The 15,463-nt window shown below is 33.2% G+C and overlaps 2 protein-coding genes across 2 annotated transcripts; one reads left to right on the forward strand and one right to left on the reverse strand.

The window, feature by feature from the left end:
• The first annotated feature begins 717 nt into the window (after positions 1-717).
• On the forward strand, positions 718-8,450 carry LOC117917234 (hypersensitive-induced response protein 2). Its single transcript, XM_034833439.1, has 6 exons — positions 718-872; positions 6,045-6,243; positions 6,404-6,524; positions 7,020-7,111; positions 7,192-7,288; positions 7,708-8,450. Exons 2-6 carry the CDS (start codon positions 6,055-6,057, stop codon positions 8,067-8,069), a joined length of 861 nt encoding a protein of 286 aa, XP_034689330.1. The 5' UTR covers positions 718-872; positions 6,045-6,054; the 3' UTR covers positions 8,070-8,450.
• Positions 8,451-9,494: 1,044 nt separating this feature from the next.
• Positions 9,495-13,299, reverse strand: LOC117923115 (mitochondrial outer membrane protein porin of 36 kDa). The gene is made up of 6 exons (XM_034841362.1): positions 13,183-13,299; positions 12,999-13,066; positions 11,520-11,630; positions 11,043-11,129; positions 10,643-10,851; positions 9,495-10,129 (listed from the first exon to the last, which is right to left on the reverse strand). Exons 1-6 carry the CDS (start codon positions 13,229-13,231, stop codon positions 9,823-9,825), a joined length of 831 nt encoding a protein of 276 aa, XP_034697253.1. The 5' UTR covers positions 13,232-13,299; the 3' UTR covers positions 9,495-9,822.
• Positions 13,300-15,463: the final 2,164 nt, after the last annotated feature.

Genomic DNA, 15,463 nt, shown 5'->3' on the forward strand with positions numbered 1-15,463 from the left:
GAGTATGTGAATGTGATTAGTTGATATTCAAAATAGACAATTCAAGTAGGTAACTCAAGAAAGAGATGGTTGAATAAAAACAATTCCATTTTGAATTCTATTCCTATCAAAGGGCGATATAAATATTCTATTAACACGCTAAAAGGGTCATATGATATATCTAGTGTAGAAGACGGCCAACATTTGATAAATAAGAGGTTTCCAAGTTCATAACTAAATACTTATTACTTCGTGATTGTAATTGCTATTTTATTAGGTGCAGGTATTCTAGTTGTTCAGAATCTATAAATCATTTCTACTAAGGAAATGAAAGCGTTCTGGTTTTTTTAACGTATAGAATATTAAAAATATTAAAAATATTTTTTAAAATCGAAACGCTTTTAAATGATTTATAAATATAATTATTTTAGTTTAAAAAGTAAATAAGAAAGCTGTCTTTCTGAAAGAGTAATTTCAAAATTCAATTTGAATTTGAATTCCTTAACATGGTCGTAGATTTAGAAATAGTTTAAAAGAGGATATATTTTAATAAATAATTTCAAAATTATTGAAACCATACTGCGACACAACAGATTTATGCTTTCTACGAGAAAGGAAAGGAACATTTTACCCAAAAAGAAGAAAACGCGTGTGATATTATTAGGAAATGACCACACCGTGATACCCTGGAAAATACCTTGAAAGAGGGGACCGAATGCCCCATATTTTAGAAGTTTCTTGGCATTGTGCCATTCTCGCTTCCAAGCTCACAAATATCTTATCGGTCTCTCTCTATCGCCCTTATATATTACCACCCTTCCTCTCTGCTCTCAATTCTCTTCTTCTCCTCATCGCTCCCTCTGTAGCGGATCGGGGTTCCATAGACTCTTAAGGTAATTGAGACATTTTCTCTTAATCGCTGTGATCTTCCTAGATTTTATGAACAAATGCTTTTACTGTTTGGTTGCCGAGAAATTGTATCGGAAAATAATGAAACCTTGCCTGTTTCCGAGATTTATTCTCTTTTTTTTTTTTTTTTTTTTCTCACTAAGAAAATTATTTTCCTCCCTTTCCTAGCAACCAAACGTTGCTTTACTTTTAACGCTTGGTACCTTATATTTTGAGAAATCGGTTGTATTAATATGACGCGATCTATTAGCGACAGTGAAAGGGGAGGATTGGGTTGGAGTATAGGATCAGGAGCTGTGGATCAATTTAAAAGTGACAATCTGATTATTGGATTTAATTCCGTGTATTGTTGCATGAATTTCTTGAGTTCGGTTCCAATTCTGCGCCATTTCTTTTCCATTTTATGACATAATTTTTCTTTTAATTATAGAAGCTTCGGAAAAAGTAATTTATGAGTATTTTTAATTGAATTTTTATCCTTTTTTTTCACTTTTCTTTTATTTATATCGTGCTTTTCGTGATTATCTTGACATTGAATTGAATTGTATGATATATTTCTATATGTTTTTTCTGAGTGTTTTTTTGTTTTAGTTACTACTTGCATAAACTACTAAAAAATTTTAGTTTATTAATTGTATGAGAGAGTTTTAAGAGCATACGGTATTTGACCAATTCATCACTGAAAATGATTTCTCATTTTATTTGGTTTGTTGACCTATTTATCTTATGTTATTTTCTTGTTGCAATTACCCTTCTATGGATCTGAACCAGAGGACAGCTCTTTTTGTGTTGTCTTATTTTCTTCCTTTAGGCATATTCATATTCTTTTTGAACCTTATTGCAGCAAACTTTGAACAATTAAGTGTTTATTGCTGTCGAGTTGTTACTTAAAAACAACTTAATGCAATTTTATATGAGTTCCACATGTGTTACTTAAAAACAACTTAATGCAATTTTATATGAGTTCCACATGCCAGGCTAATGTGTATATATACGATAAAGGAAGAGACAAAGTCGGAGCTGTTCCTTTTGGGAATGTGATGTTGACCTCTGCTCCTGTCAACATTGTGCTAATGTACATACTTTGTATATTCATGAATAATGATCATTTGTTCCACCTGGTATCAAGTCCTTAGTTGTATTTGTGTCATTAAGAATTAGGATCCTTAATGGTGATAGGTGTCTAGGGAATATCTACTTCCAGGTCTGGCATGAACTAATTTAGATATGGTGTTGTCATGGTGTACCCTGTCTTTTTCTGCAACCATTACTGTACTATAGCCATTTTAAACCTTGTTAAATCTTTGGTCAGTATGACAGTAACAGCTACCCTTCTTTATATTTTTGTTTGCAAGATTACATTGGCATCATTAGTTGATGTTTGATTCCATTAGAATTGCATGAAATAAACTGCTAACCTTCTTTTTGTTCCTTTTCCTTCTTTTTTTCTTTTCCTTGTTTGCTTAATCATTTCTAATATTGTGAATGGGCATGCAAGTGTTATGGGTTGTTTGTTGCAAAATGAAAACTGAGAAGTTGTCTGGGAAAAGGAATCACTGCTTGGTCGGGAGCCTGTACAATAATGGGCTCTCTATGACAATGAAATAGTTTAAAAAATCCATCTTGTGTATGAATGAATATCTGTCTCCTGAATCAAATTCAGGTGCCAGCTTCTCAACATCACCTACTGAGAAGTTGTTCCTTCTCATGGAGCTTTTTGTTTATTCTAAAAGAACTTAGAAAAGTTAATTATTCAGGGTAGCTCATTTGAAAATATTTTGTGGTTTTTAAATAAGGGTGTCTTGGAAAGGCATATATATATCAATTTTTCTGGACGTAATTTTCTGCTCCCAGATTAAAATGGCAATGAACCAAATCCTTTTGTCAGTTTTCGTACTTGGTCTTTTTTCCAAGTCCAAAACAGCCAAAATCATGCAGTTGAAGAAAATCTATCTTGTATCTTGAAACATTTGAGTTTTTGAAGATTTGATCTATATTTTGTTTTGTTTAATAGGATGTTTATATTTTGCTTGGCTGTTTCTTTTCTATCTGAGATGAACTAGAAAGTGTTGTGACAAGTCATTGATCTAGGGTTTGATATGGTTCCAATGGATAAAATGGCTTTAGGCCATTGTGATGGTGTTCTTGAATTGGGGTGATAGTTTCTTTTTAGAATTCTAGGAATTTGCAAGCCATAGATATGAAAATGAACTCTAAGTAATATGAAATGCTGAAAGTAAAGAGATAAATGATAGAGAAAATGAAAACAATGATTTTTAATGTGGTTTGGCCCAACCCACCTACATCCACAACCCCTTAACTCCTCCACAAGCATTGAGGTTATCCACTAAATCCAAAGAGTCTTCTCAAGCATGACTTTTCTTATCCTCCTTTACATTGGATTTCTTAGGTTCTATTGAACCTTTACAAGATTGAAAATATTATAAACATACCTTCTACACAACCTCAAAAGAGTACAATGAGTAAAAAGTTTGGAGTGTATGATATACATTATGGGCTCAAATCCTACAAGCCTAAGCTTTTATGAAAATTAGTTGTCTACCATGGTATCAATGCCTTGTTTGACTAAAGTTCAAGTATTGGAACCCCACTACATGTTTATTTCCCCACCTTATTAAGCCTAAAAGAGGTTGTTTATGGTTTTATTTATCTATGTGTTTGTGTGTACTTATGTGTCTCTCCACATGCGGGTATGGAGTTGCTCTAACAAAAGGTACAGGAAAAGTCTCTTGAAGAGTAGGTGGACAGAAGTGTTTTTAATGAGAGCAAGCAAATTCAATCTAAGAGCATTCTAGAAATTTTTAAAGAGGATATTCAATGGAGTACAAATGATATGCAAGGGTTTAGTAAGTAATAAATGTCTCTTAGGCTTCATATATATACCTTTTGGGATTAAACTAACTGTTAGACACAGGCTTCCCAGAAAGTGCCAATCATAAGGTCGACGAAATGAACTGTAGATAACCGTTGGACGGAAAACCTACTGATGAGTTCTACCACATACACAATCACAGGCTTCCCAGACGGTGCCAATCATAAGGTCGACGAAATGAATTGTAGATAACCGTTGGACGGAAAACCTACTGATGAGTTCTACCACATACACAATAGGTCAACCACATGGTCGCCTACATGGTAGGCAGCAGCATTTTTCCATGATTTTCAAGTTTCAATAGGTCAACTAGGTTCAACCACACGAGTTGTAGCAGTGTTTTTGCTACCTCTTTAGGCTTCATTTTGAGAATTTTTTTAATACCCTACTTTTTTTTTTAAATCTCGTCTGAGAGTAGTATGACTTGATTGAGTTTTATCTACCTTGACCATACCCACTACTTGACTGAGTTGAGTTGATTATTTTGTTGACTCACAAAACAACTTGTTTGAATAAGAGGAGATGAATGTGTAGTCTTAGAATGATTTGCATGACAATTTCAAGATGACTTGTAGACGATGCTGAGAGTAAGTAATCCAACTGATGAAGAAGGTGGTGATGTCAAAGTGAAGGGTGATGGAAAGGAGGGGAAGAAAAGCTGTGAAATGAAGAAGATTGCAAGGACAGAGAGAGAGAGAGGAGTATGTTTGGGTCTCTGGGACCCTTCATTTACATCTTCATCCATGATTGATTTAATTCACACTTTGGTATTTGCATCTTCATTCATGGCTGATTCATCTTCAGTTTAAACTTTAGAGATGAAATGGAGAGACAAAATGGTATTCGTGTAGGGAATGAGAACGGGTATTTGGTCCTAAATGGGTAATGGTAGTAGGTATGTGATTGGAATTTAGTTTATGGATGATCAGTATCTGTTTTTAAATGGGCAATGGGTATTTGATGAAAATTTGCATTCATATAAAATGAGTAGGAGGTATATGGGCTTATATGAAATAAATGAGATATAAATATTGATATAAAAATTGGAAATGGATATAGGCATTAAAAAACATATTCATTTTTTAAATATGCTAATTCAATTAAAAATAAAACTAATAAAAAATTTTATTTGCAACTTTAAATGTTACATGAAGTAGAAGTTTATTTTATTATTTTTTTAGTTTATTCAATTGTATTTATTTTTATGATATTTTTAGAATTTTTTGTGTTTTCAAACTAGCATATTTTGCATATCACTGAATGCTGATTTGAGATGCCAAGACCGAGCACCTCGAGACCTCTTGACCAATACCATGAGTTAGAACCATGCCCTAAAGCCTCTTAAATGTGCGTACCATCTTTTAAGGACTTAAATCAATCTTTAAGAGTAATTTTGAAGCCCAAAAAAATTCTCGGTTTAGTTTTTTAACCTTTTAAGAACTTGAAGTTATTTTCAATAAAAAAACAAGGTATAACATGGTCCTCTATCACTTAGGTAAGGTCTTTGTCATTCTCATTAGTTGTACCCCCACCAAACTGTACATAAAAGGACCAATATTGCCTTCTTAAATTGATCCTTAACTAGCTTCTTGGGAATGTAAGCATACTTGATTTGTGCATGAGATATTCGTGACCATGAAAACCTATACACTTGGACAATGAACACATTAATACCATTAGCAGTGACAGTATTTGACTGATGTCATTTGCCTTTATCAAAATATGAGATATTTCCTGTGTAGGGATCAGGTTGTTATACCCCTCAATAAATAGGATTCAAGTTCAACAGATGTAAAACTACTACTGGAGAACATTACTTTGTACAAATCTTGTAGATTTTTTACCAGAAATTTACCCCTACAACACCTATATTTCACGTTGCAAATCTCTATCTCTATCTCTCTCTCTCTCTCTCTCTCTCTCTCTCTCTCTCTGGGAACACTCTGGATGTCCATGAGTGCCATTCTCCTTGAAGGCATTTCCTAAAGCAACCTTTGACTACAAGCAGCTGCAATGTAGCAACAGATTTGCATTCAAAGTTTTGCATTTTTATTTTTAAGATTTGTGTTGAAAGGTTCCCGTATAGTTTTGTCTTCTTATTTTCAATATTTGTGTTGAAAGTTCTTGTATTATCTTGTTGTATTATCTTTGTGGAAAGACAATAGCCCCCCATCAGGGCTATACAGCTCATCAAGTGTATATTAGTTTGGATGATCTTCTCTAAGGATGTACCTGATCTTCATAGCCTTCATTTACCTTGTAGAATCTTTACAATGGGACAAGCTTTTTGTTGTATTCAAGTGGACCAGTCTAATGTAGCTATCAAAGAACAATTTGGAAAGTTTGATGAGGTGCTTGAACCTGGTTGCCATTGTTTGCCATGGTGTCTTGGGAGCCAGTTAGCTGGTCATCTTTCATTGCGTGTGCAGCAGCTAGATGTTCGATGTGAAACGAAAACTAAGGATAATGTTTTTGTTGCATTTTTACTTCAATAGTAACTGGATTTAGGCAAACTAAAGTCTGCTGATTTTGGCACCATTCTTTAACTTTCTTTAATTTTAAACAGCTTAGATGTTTATAGTGCAATTAATTAGTAGATTCTGATTCATGGTTTTTCTTCAGGATAATGTTTTTGTTACTGTTGTTGCATCTATTCAATATCGAGCCTTAGCAGAAAAGGCATCTGATGCTTTCTATAAGCTCAGCAACACCAGAGCACAGATCCAAGCCTACGTCTTTGATGGTATGGACCTGAATCTTAAGCTTGTAGCAAAATTTTCAAAACCTTAATCCTGTTTTTTTTTTTACTTGATCTGTTCTCTATAGACAATTGAGCATCCATCCATACCAAGCTCTAGCTATGTCCTGTCTAATTGAAAAAGATTGAATTTTCCATTGTTTCAGATTCTTGTGGTTTTGAGCTCAGTTATTTTTCGATAAAACCTTCTGAAAGACCTCTTAGAATTGCTCCTTAGCACAGAATTAACTTTCAGATTTCAAAATGAGTATATTGGGACAACCAGCATGAAGGAAAAATTGAGAACATCAATGCAACTGACTACAAAGTCCTAAAGATGTGATTGATTGGATTTGATCACAACTAATGGTTGTTTATACTAAGTTGTCACTCTATAAATTACTTCAGAGGGCACTAGTTTTAGTCTACATATTTATTGTAATTATGGCTTGCTGAAGGAACTGTTTGCATAGTATTAATGCAGTTGTATTATTGCTTTAGTAATTAGAGCTAGTGTTCCGAAGTTAGACCTGGATTCAACCTTTGAACAGAAGAATGAAATAGCGAAAGCTGTGGAAGAGGAACTTGAAAAGGTATCTTGGTGTTCAGGTATCTTGGTTTGGCATTAATTTAAATTTATCATCTGATTTAACATTCTTTTGGTGATGCATAGGCAATGTCAGCTTATGGATTCGAGATAGTTCAAACACTTATTGTGGATATCGAACCAGATGAGCATGTGAAAAGAGCAATGAATGAGATAAATGCAGGTATTTTGTTCTTACAGTCACAGATTAGGAAAAAAAGGGCTGAATTATGTAATTTGTTTTTTGACTTATTCCCCCCAAAAGAAGAATTGGCATGGCTTAATTTCCTTATACAACGATCCAATTATCTAAAATTTAATATCTGAAAAGGTTTTACCTGTTTCTTGTCCGTACATGCGAAGGAGCCTTTGGAAGGTGGAATGAGTCTGCTTTTTCAGATAAGCTGGCGAGAAGCCATTGCTTAATTTGAAACTTGTGATTGTAATCAATTTAAAGCTCTTCCCACATTTAATTCATATCATGTCAAGTTTGGCTCCCTACAAAGATAAGGGCTTCATCTTGCATCAACCCACATTGGTCAACCAACATTCAGCTTATCCTTTGTCTATTAAATTGATTTATGGTTCTTTGCTGTAAAATAGCTTCTAGAATGAGGTTGGCTGCTACTGAGAAGGCCGAAGCTGAGAAGATATTGCAGATAAAGCGAGCTGAGGGAGATGCAGAATCCAAGTACCTGGCTGGGCTTGGCATAGCTCGGCAGCGCCAGGCCATTGTAGATGGGCTTAGGGACAGTGTTCTTGCCTTCTCTGTGAATGTGCCAGGGACTTCATCAAAGGATGTCATGGACATGATTCTGGTGACCCAGTACTTTGACACATTGAAGGATATAGGTGCATCCTCAAAGGCTTCGTCTGTTTTCATCCCACATGGGCCAGGTGCTGTGGGAGACATTGCTTCACAAATTAGGGAAGGTCTCCTTCAGGCTGAGACAGCAAAACATTAGCATTAAATTTAATCATTTAATCCCATGGCCCTTGTTTAGTTCCAATGGTATGCCTAAAGATTAGTGTGCTATACTGCTATTGTCTGAAGCTTGCTTTTACTTTGCTTTCTATTCTAGGTTGTAATTGAATACTGTAGGAGAAAATGTGTGTAAGCAGTAAATAATGGAGAAGGGTGATGTTCCATGTGGTTAGGGCATTGTGGTAAAGATGTTTATATAAATATGTAGGATTGGAAACCGGATTCCTTTGTGATGTACTGTTGGGTTACTATTTGTTCTGACTAGCGCAAGTGCCGCAATAGTCTGTTGAAAACAAATTAAATGCTGGATCTGTCTCAGGTTCTTGGCATTTGGCAAATACCATATTGTTTTCTGAGTTTATATGGTTAGGGCCTATTAGTGGCTATTTGTCTCACGGATCAAAGCAATGACTTTAGTGCTGCACCGCAATTATACAATTTTTGTTTCTTTTACTGATTTGCATAAGACTCCAAAATTACAAAGAAAAAAATGGGAAGGAAATTTTATGAGATTGGGTGAATGGATTAAATTATTGAAATATTCACAAAAAGTCGCAAATTTTGCAGCGGCCGTTGCAATTCTGATTTAGACAAAAAGGCACAAGGTAATACTGCATCCAGCTTTTAACAGGCAGCGGTAGGGCTTGTACCAAGTACCATACCATTCTTTATTGGGTTTGGGGAAAAGTGGCGACAAAGCAGTCCCGAAACGATTTGGCATGGGGAACTGCACACCATGCCTATATCGAAAACACAAATCTGACTAAGCATTTCCAAACTAGTTCTAGAAAAATTTAAAGAAAAATACTGAAAAACAAAGAGAGAATTTTAAAAAGTAATAATAAATAAATTTAACATTAATAAATTAATATTTTTCTATTAAAATTAAATAATTTAATTACACATAAACTTATAATTAATTTTAATTATATATATATTATAGTTTTTTTTTTCTAATAAACCAAACATATAAAATCACCTCTCAGTATTTTTTTTTTTCTCCCTACTTAGCCAGCTGATACATTTCCATCCATAGACACGGATAACCGGATGTAAACATATTAACGGATGAGGACCTACGGTTGCCACACCAAACTACTACCCCAAATGTCGCTTTTTAACCGAAAGGAAACTAGGAGCCTATTTGAGAATTATTTTTTGTTTAAAAAAAAAAAAAAACTATTTTCCATAACATTTGATAACTTTTTGACAAACAAGTAATTTTCAAAATGATTGTCCTTGACATAAGATATTACCTGAAAACGTATTTTAATTGTTATAAAAATATAAGAGGACCGTTAAAGCTCTCATTTCTAGGTTCCTAAAATTTCTTTGCATTCGAATGAGATCAGTTAGGAAAAGGGAATAAAAGGTTCAGCATATAAGTGGTATTCAAGCCAAAAAGGAAACAACACACACTGTCGAACCAAAATTCATAAGAATTTTTTGCTGAAAGTAAACTATCCTCCTTACAGTTCAATTTCAGTTGTGAAGGAGGATAATGAGCTTTGAACTGGAAAATGACGACCGTTGGTCCATTCCACCAGCAACAATTATTTTTTACAACCCATAACCACCAAATCCAAAGAAATAAATAGGGCCCCATTAATAGACCAAAAAAAGTTTCACCAGGAAAAAGGGAAACTGTCTAAAGGTCATTCATTCTACCTACCTTATTGCTCTCTGCCATAAACAAGGCCAACCTTCCACATACACCAAGTTAAGGGCTTAATCTATGGCTTTAGAGCCAAGGCCAGTCCAATCTTTGCACTTTTCTCAACCGCCCTGGCATCCACTTCTCCTGATATAGTGAAGAGAGATTTTGGGCGCCACTCATGCTGGATTAGAGCACTTACCTTTCCACTGTTATTAGCCCGAGCCTTCACCTTGGTTAAGGGGTCCAGGGCATGCTGTGTGCCAATGGTAAGAGTGTTTTCATTGGTAGAAAAGCAATGGCTCAGCTCCGCACCAACAGCTGTGTTAGTCAGTGGGCTTACAGTGTGGTAGTATGAAGCATTAAGTGTGTCACCCTTGTCATTCCTGCATTATCAAGAAACCTCATCAAACAGAGGAAGCACATAAATACATACATATGCATGAGCATACAGAAACCATACAAATATTAACATAGTCCCACCCCATTCTTGTTCCTTTTTGACGATTTAATAGGATATTTGAATACTTCCATCCAGCATATACTTAAAGACTGTGTAACTATAACATTTTTTAGTTTTTGTTAAGATTATTTACTGGAGTACTTTTGATGTTTCCACCCAGCCAATATTTCAAAGATTAAGGCATAGATATTTCAAATAACCTTGATACAGAAAGAGTTTTATCCATTATCTGGACTGTAGAATGAGACTGAATTAATTCTGGGCATTGAAATCACAAACATCAAACGGATCCAAGTTTTTTGGGGTATAGCACCTCCATGGTACCATAGAATTTTCCAAATAAAAAGTATTAAGTGAGGGCTAGCAAGGAAGCAATGAATGAATAAGATAAATTAAAAAATAAAATAAAAACATTTTTCCAGAAGGAACTACTCACAAAGTCAAGGCAGCAATGAGGTCAGCATTGGAGAAACCCAGGCCTGCATTGCATTTGGTGAAGTTCCCAGTGGCAGTGTCAAACGAGAGATCAGTCCCAAGAGAGAGAGTATTGTTCCCAACCACACCAGAGAAGTTCACAATTGGATTTGCAGTCAATCCAATGCTAGTGCTTATTCCAGCATACTCATGCAAGTACTGGAGTTCCACCTGTAAACACAGTCACCATAAATCCAATCAAAGGCGAGCCTTAAATGTCCATTTCTAAAAGAATATGATGTTCCAACATGATGAGATAAATTTGCACAAGGGCAAAGAAAACATGCCTCTATTCACTAGACAAACCAGTAATTCACAGAGAACAAGCTGCAAAGATGGGTAAGGATTGCAATGTTTCTTACCTTACCAGATCTCTGATCAGGAATGATAAAGCTAAATATCGTCTTGAGTCCAGGTGCAGGTTCATCAACAGTAATTGTCGTAAAAAGCTACACATTGGCATGAAAAATATTAGCCAAAACATCATAGCTAAATAATTAAGAAAAAACTGGCAAAGGTCATTTTGCCACATTTTTGCCTGCTGATCAGACCTCGGAAAATAAAACAATTTCAAACTCCTGAATAGTTGATTGTATCTGCAAGTTTTTCTTATACTTGCCGAGACACCACTATTCTCCAATGTTTTAAGCAAAATATAATGCATATGATAAGGATAAAAATATTTATTGGATCCAAAAACAAAAATGGGTAACCAGACAAGGCATTTTCATGGCTGACATAAAACCTAATATATAAGTCAGATGGTATCAAATTATGGAGTGGCAGAAAAATAAAATCATTAAAATCATTGCCATCACTAATAAGCTTTTATTACTTACATTAGAGTTTGTATCAACTTTCACATCTGTTGTTATGTTCTTGTTCTTCAACTGGGTATTCACATCCGCAATAAAAAGCTCACCTTTCTTAGTTCCTGATGAAGTAATGGCCTGAAATTTGTGACTTGAAAGGTCAAAATCTAATATGCAAAGCTAAAATTAGAAGCATCCAATATCACTCACACAAAATTTATATTTGCAATACATTCTGATCTGTAAGGATATGAATATAAACTTTAAGTTATTACCAAAAAGCGCATGAATGGATACCATTTGTTTTAGAGGATATAGTTATATGCTATCTGCAGCTCAATGATTGAAGGTTGCTGTATCAGACACCTTGCCTCACCGCACAATGGTAGCCTTGTAATTAACATTTACCCAGTATAACACTTCAGAGTAGGAATGTTCATATATGTTCTACACTACTTCCCAAGCACCATGATAACGTTTCTAAATATAACAGTACACCAAGAAAACAAAGAAACCAAGCACAGCATAACAAACCAGTGCAAAGTGGAAACAATGGTCATGCTGAATCAACCTTGCAAATGCTTAACACACTGGTAGCATATAATTAATAATGTGCCAACAAAATCAAAGAAAACCCAAAACGCACTAACCATTTTTAACTTCAATATGACTGATTAATCTATGTGCCAAATAGAAGGAAAATCATATAGCTCAATGTCAGTATGTCCTAAGGAGCAAAAATAATAGAAAATAAATAAAGAAAACGGAGAAAAATAGTGTTTGGTTAGCATTTTAAAAGCAATTTTCATACCTTTGAAAACAAAACAGGAACCATACATCTACAGATAAAAATCACTTTCACAAACCAATTTGCTTTCCTAGAGCCTACAGCTTGTGCAATTGAGCAACCTTTGCCTCAATTCCCACAGCCCACAACCCACCAAAAACTAGAAGAGACATCAAATTAAAAAATAAATAAAATAAAATAAAAAAATCATCTGCAAGCCTTATCATATTCCAGATATACTCAATGATCAAATATCTTGAGAGAGAAATCAAAACTTCACCACAAAATTTCCAAATTTTGAGTACGACAAAAACACCACCATCTCAACTCTATTCCAACAAAACTTCAAGCAAAAGATTTTATTTTCTTTTATTTCCCACTATTTTCTCGGGAACATACAGACAGCAATACTCCATTGGGCTGCCAATAGAAGGAGAAAACGAAAGCCAAAACCTAAAATGAAATCGAAAGTGCACACATTTTCCATGGTTTTATCAAACCGAAAAATCAACTTAAATAACCCAAAGTCAACTATTGGCACAAATGAGGTGTATGTTTATTCCTTTAAAGATAAAGGACATAGCTTGCTACCATCACAAATCACTTCCCCTTCCTTCCCTCGATTTTCTAGCCAACCAAACAGAACTCTCAAGAAAAGAAACAAAATGAAATCAAAACCCCTAATTCCATCAACTGATTAAATCGAGAGAGGGACGTACGACTCCAGAGGATGTGTAAGTAGTAACAGTGAACTTGTGGTCACTCTGGTAATCCCTGTAGAGAAGATCTGAAATAACAAGAAGAAGAAGAAAAGCAACAACATCATATTCATGAGTAAGAAAAGAAAAAAGGGGAAAAAAAAGCATAAGAATGAAGCAAAGATAAAAGAAACAGATGAATCACCTCTGGCTATCTTGCCGATGTCGGAGTAGAGACCTGGACCCTTTCCCATATTTTTTCCCGAGGAAATGGAGATCGACGAGAGAGAAAGTGAGGGAAAATAAGGAGTTGTTTCGAGCTCCTGGGCGAGAGACGAGGAAATATATACTGAAAACCCTAAAATAATATTTCTATTTTAGAATAATTTTGAAACGGTCGATCTTGAATGCGGTGAGAGATTCGCGAATCCTGACCGTTGATCGTAACATGACAGAAACAGATAGTATCGATAGTCGAGATCAATAGACTGTTTGGGCGTTTTCATTTTAACGCGTTATATAGTAGAACCCAGTTTTTAGTCTTAACGTGTTGTTATTTATTTATTTGGTTTTCATCTAAACGATCCACAATTGCTTAATAAAATATGTGAAAAAAAAAATCGAAATAGTTGATATTTTAAGATTAAGATTTTATTTGTAATTTGAATTATAAAACACATCTATACTTAATGAAGTGAAAAGAAAAAAAATTTTCAAATTAATTTAATTTTCATAAAAAAAAAAAATATATAATATATATATATATATATATATATATATATATATATATATATATATATATATATATGTGTGTGTGTGTGTGTGTGTGAGAGAGAGAGAGAGAGAGAATATAAATTATTTTAAAGTTGATTCTAAATTATATGATTTTTCAAATGTTCTTTATCTATGCACATAAAGGGGTAAATGGAAGAAAAGTTATTATTCATTTTCAAAATATTTATAAGGGTTAATTTTTTTTCAAGTTTTGATTAAATACACTTAATCGGTTTGAAATTTTATCAAATATCTCTTTATTTTTCTTTATTTTGAATAAGAGAGAAGGTGGATAAAATTCAAAATAAGAATGATGAAAAATGTATTTAATAAAATTTCAACTTGAGAATTAGATGCATTTAAGTAAAACCTCGAAGAAGTAAATAAAATTAATCATATTTATAAATAAAAGCCATTATCAAGTTGTTGACTATTTTACTATGATTTTTTTATGTTAAAGATGAAATATTGAAAATATGGAAAGTGAAAACAAAATTATAATTATGGATTTTATTATTTTGTTATTAATAAACCTAATGAAAATAGAAAACAAAATATAATCATTTTTTCCCACTTTCTTATATTTAAAAAAATATAATTGTCAAATTTTTAAAATTTTTATGAGAGAATACTAATATATCTATGGAGCATAGTAAATTTTGAAACCTACGGATTTTTTTATTATATATTTTTGAAACTTGTTTTTTATTCTTTAATTTAAAAATATAATTAAATATTTTTTTTATATTTAAAACAGGTAAAAACAATTGTTTTTTATTTTCTAAAAATTGTTCTTTATTTTTAAAAATTATTTCCAAAGAATAACGATAGAAATTTTAAAAAAATAAAAAACACACCAAATTGTTTTTAAATCACACCACACAAGAGGCTCTACATTTATGCTTTTGAATGGGTTTAAGGGATACACGTTGCATCTCCTCTATTAACTTCAAATTTTAATATGACACACCTACTACAATTTCAATTGGAAGAATAAGACAATGAAACGATGTCGCTTTCAGTATTGATATGTTAGCGGCCTAACTTTGGAGGCGGCTGGGCCACGTCAGGGTTGAACATCGAAGGATGCCACCAAAGCAACCTTAAATTTCGAATATGCCAATAATATTATCTTCTCACGTGCTTACACACTCTAGCCACAAGAAGCCAATCATATTTATTAAGAATTAAGCTATAAGAATTAAGCTAATTCTTTTAAAGTATTTATAAAAAAAATAATAATAAAATGGTCTTATATAAAAAAAAAATTATATTTATTATTATAAAGAAAAAGGATATATTAAATGATATAAAAAGGAATAAAACTCGTTTCTTAAGCTTATTATTATTTTTTATATATAATTTTGTTTGATTAAATAGATTTAAGATTTTTTTTATAAAAAAATTCCTACTTATTTTATAGTATGTGACTCATTGTTAATAAAACTAAAATTATTTAATTTATTTTTTATCAATAAAAATTTAAAACATTAAATAAATTTTTTTTTTTTTAAAAAAAAAGAAAAAGTATGTTTTGATTCAACAAGATCTACTTCAAACTTTAACAAGTAAAATTGCACAATTAGATCTGTCAAACAAAGCCTTATCTTCAAACACAAAATCAATCAATGTAATGAAGAAATTACACCTGAAAATGTAGATGAAATACAAGCTATGTTTGAAGATAAGGATCCTCAGATAAATAAGATTGT

Source organism: Vitis riparia, chromosome 1, assembly GCF_004353265.1.
Source record: "Vitis riparia cultivar Riparia Gloire de Montpellier isolate 1030 chromosome 1, EGFV_Vit.rip_1.0, whole genome shotgun sequence".
Taxonomy (NCBI): Eukaryota; Viridiplantae; Streptophyta; class Magnoliopsida; order Vitales; family Vitaceae; genus Vitis; species Vitis riparia.

Bases quoted from the DNA above. Each gene is read 5' to 3' on its own strand.
- LOC117917234 (XM_034833439.1), top strand. From the start codon at position 6,055: ATGGGACAAGCTTTTTGTTGTATTCAAGTGGACCAGTCTAATGTAGCT. The intron at 7,112-7,191 runs GTATCTTGGTGT...GGTGATGCATAG, and splicing joins TGGAAGAGGAACTTGAAAAG to GCAATGTCAGCTTATGGATT. The intron at 7,289-7,707 runs GTATTTTGTTCT...GCTGTAAAATAG, and splicing joins AATGAATGAGATAAATGCAG to CTTCTAGAATGAGGTTGGCT.
- LOC117923115 (XM_034841362.1), bottom strand. From the start codon at position 13,231: ATGGGAAAGGGTCCAGGTCTCTACTCCGACATCGGCAAGATAGCCAGA. The intron at 11,631-12,998 runs GTACGTCCCTCT...CACAAATTTCAG, and splicing joins CTTACACATCCTCTGGAGTC to GCCATTACTTCATCAGGAAC. The intron at 11,130-11,519 runs GTAAGTAATAAA...GCCAATGTGTAG, and splicing joins AAGTTGATACAAACTCTAAT to CTTTTTACGACAATTACTGT.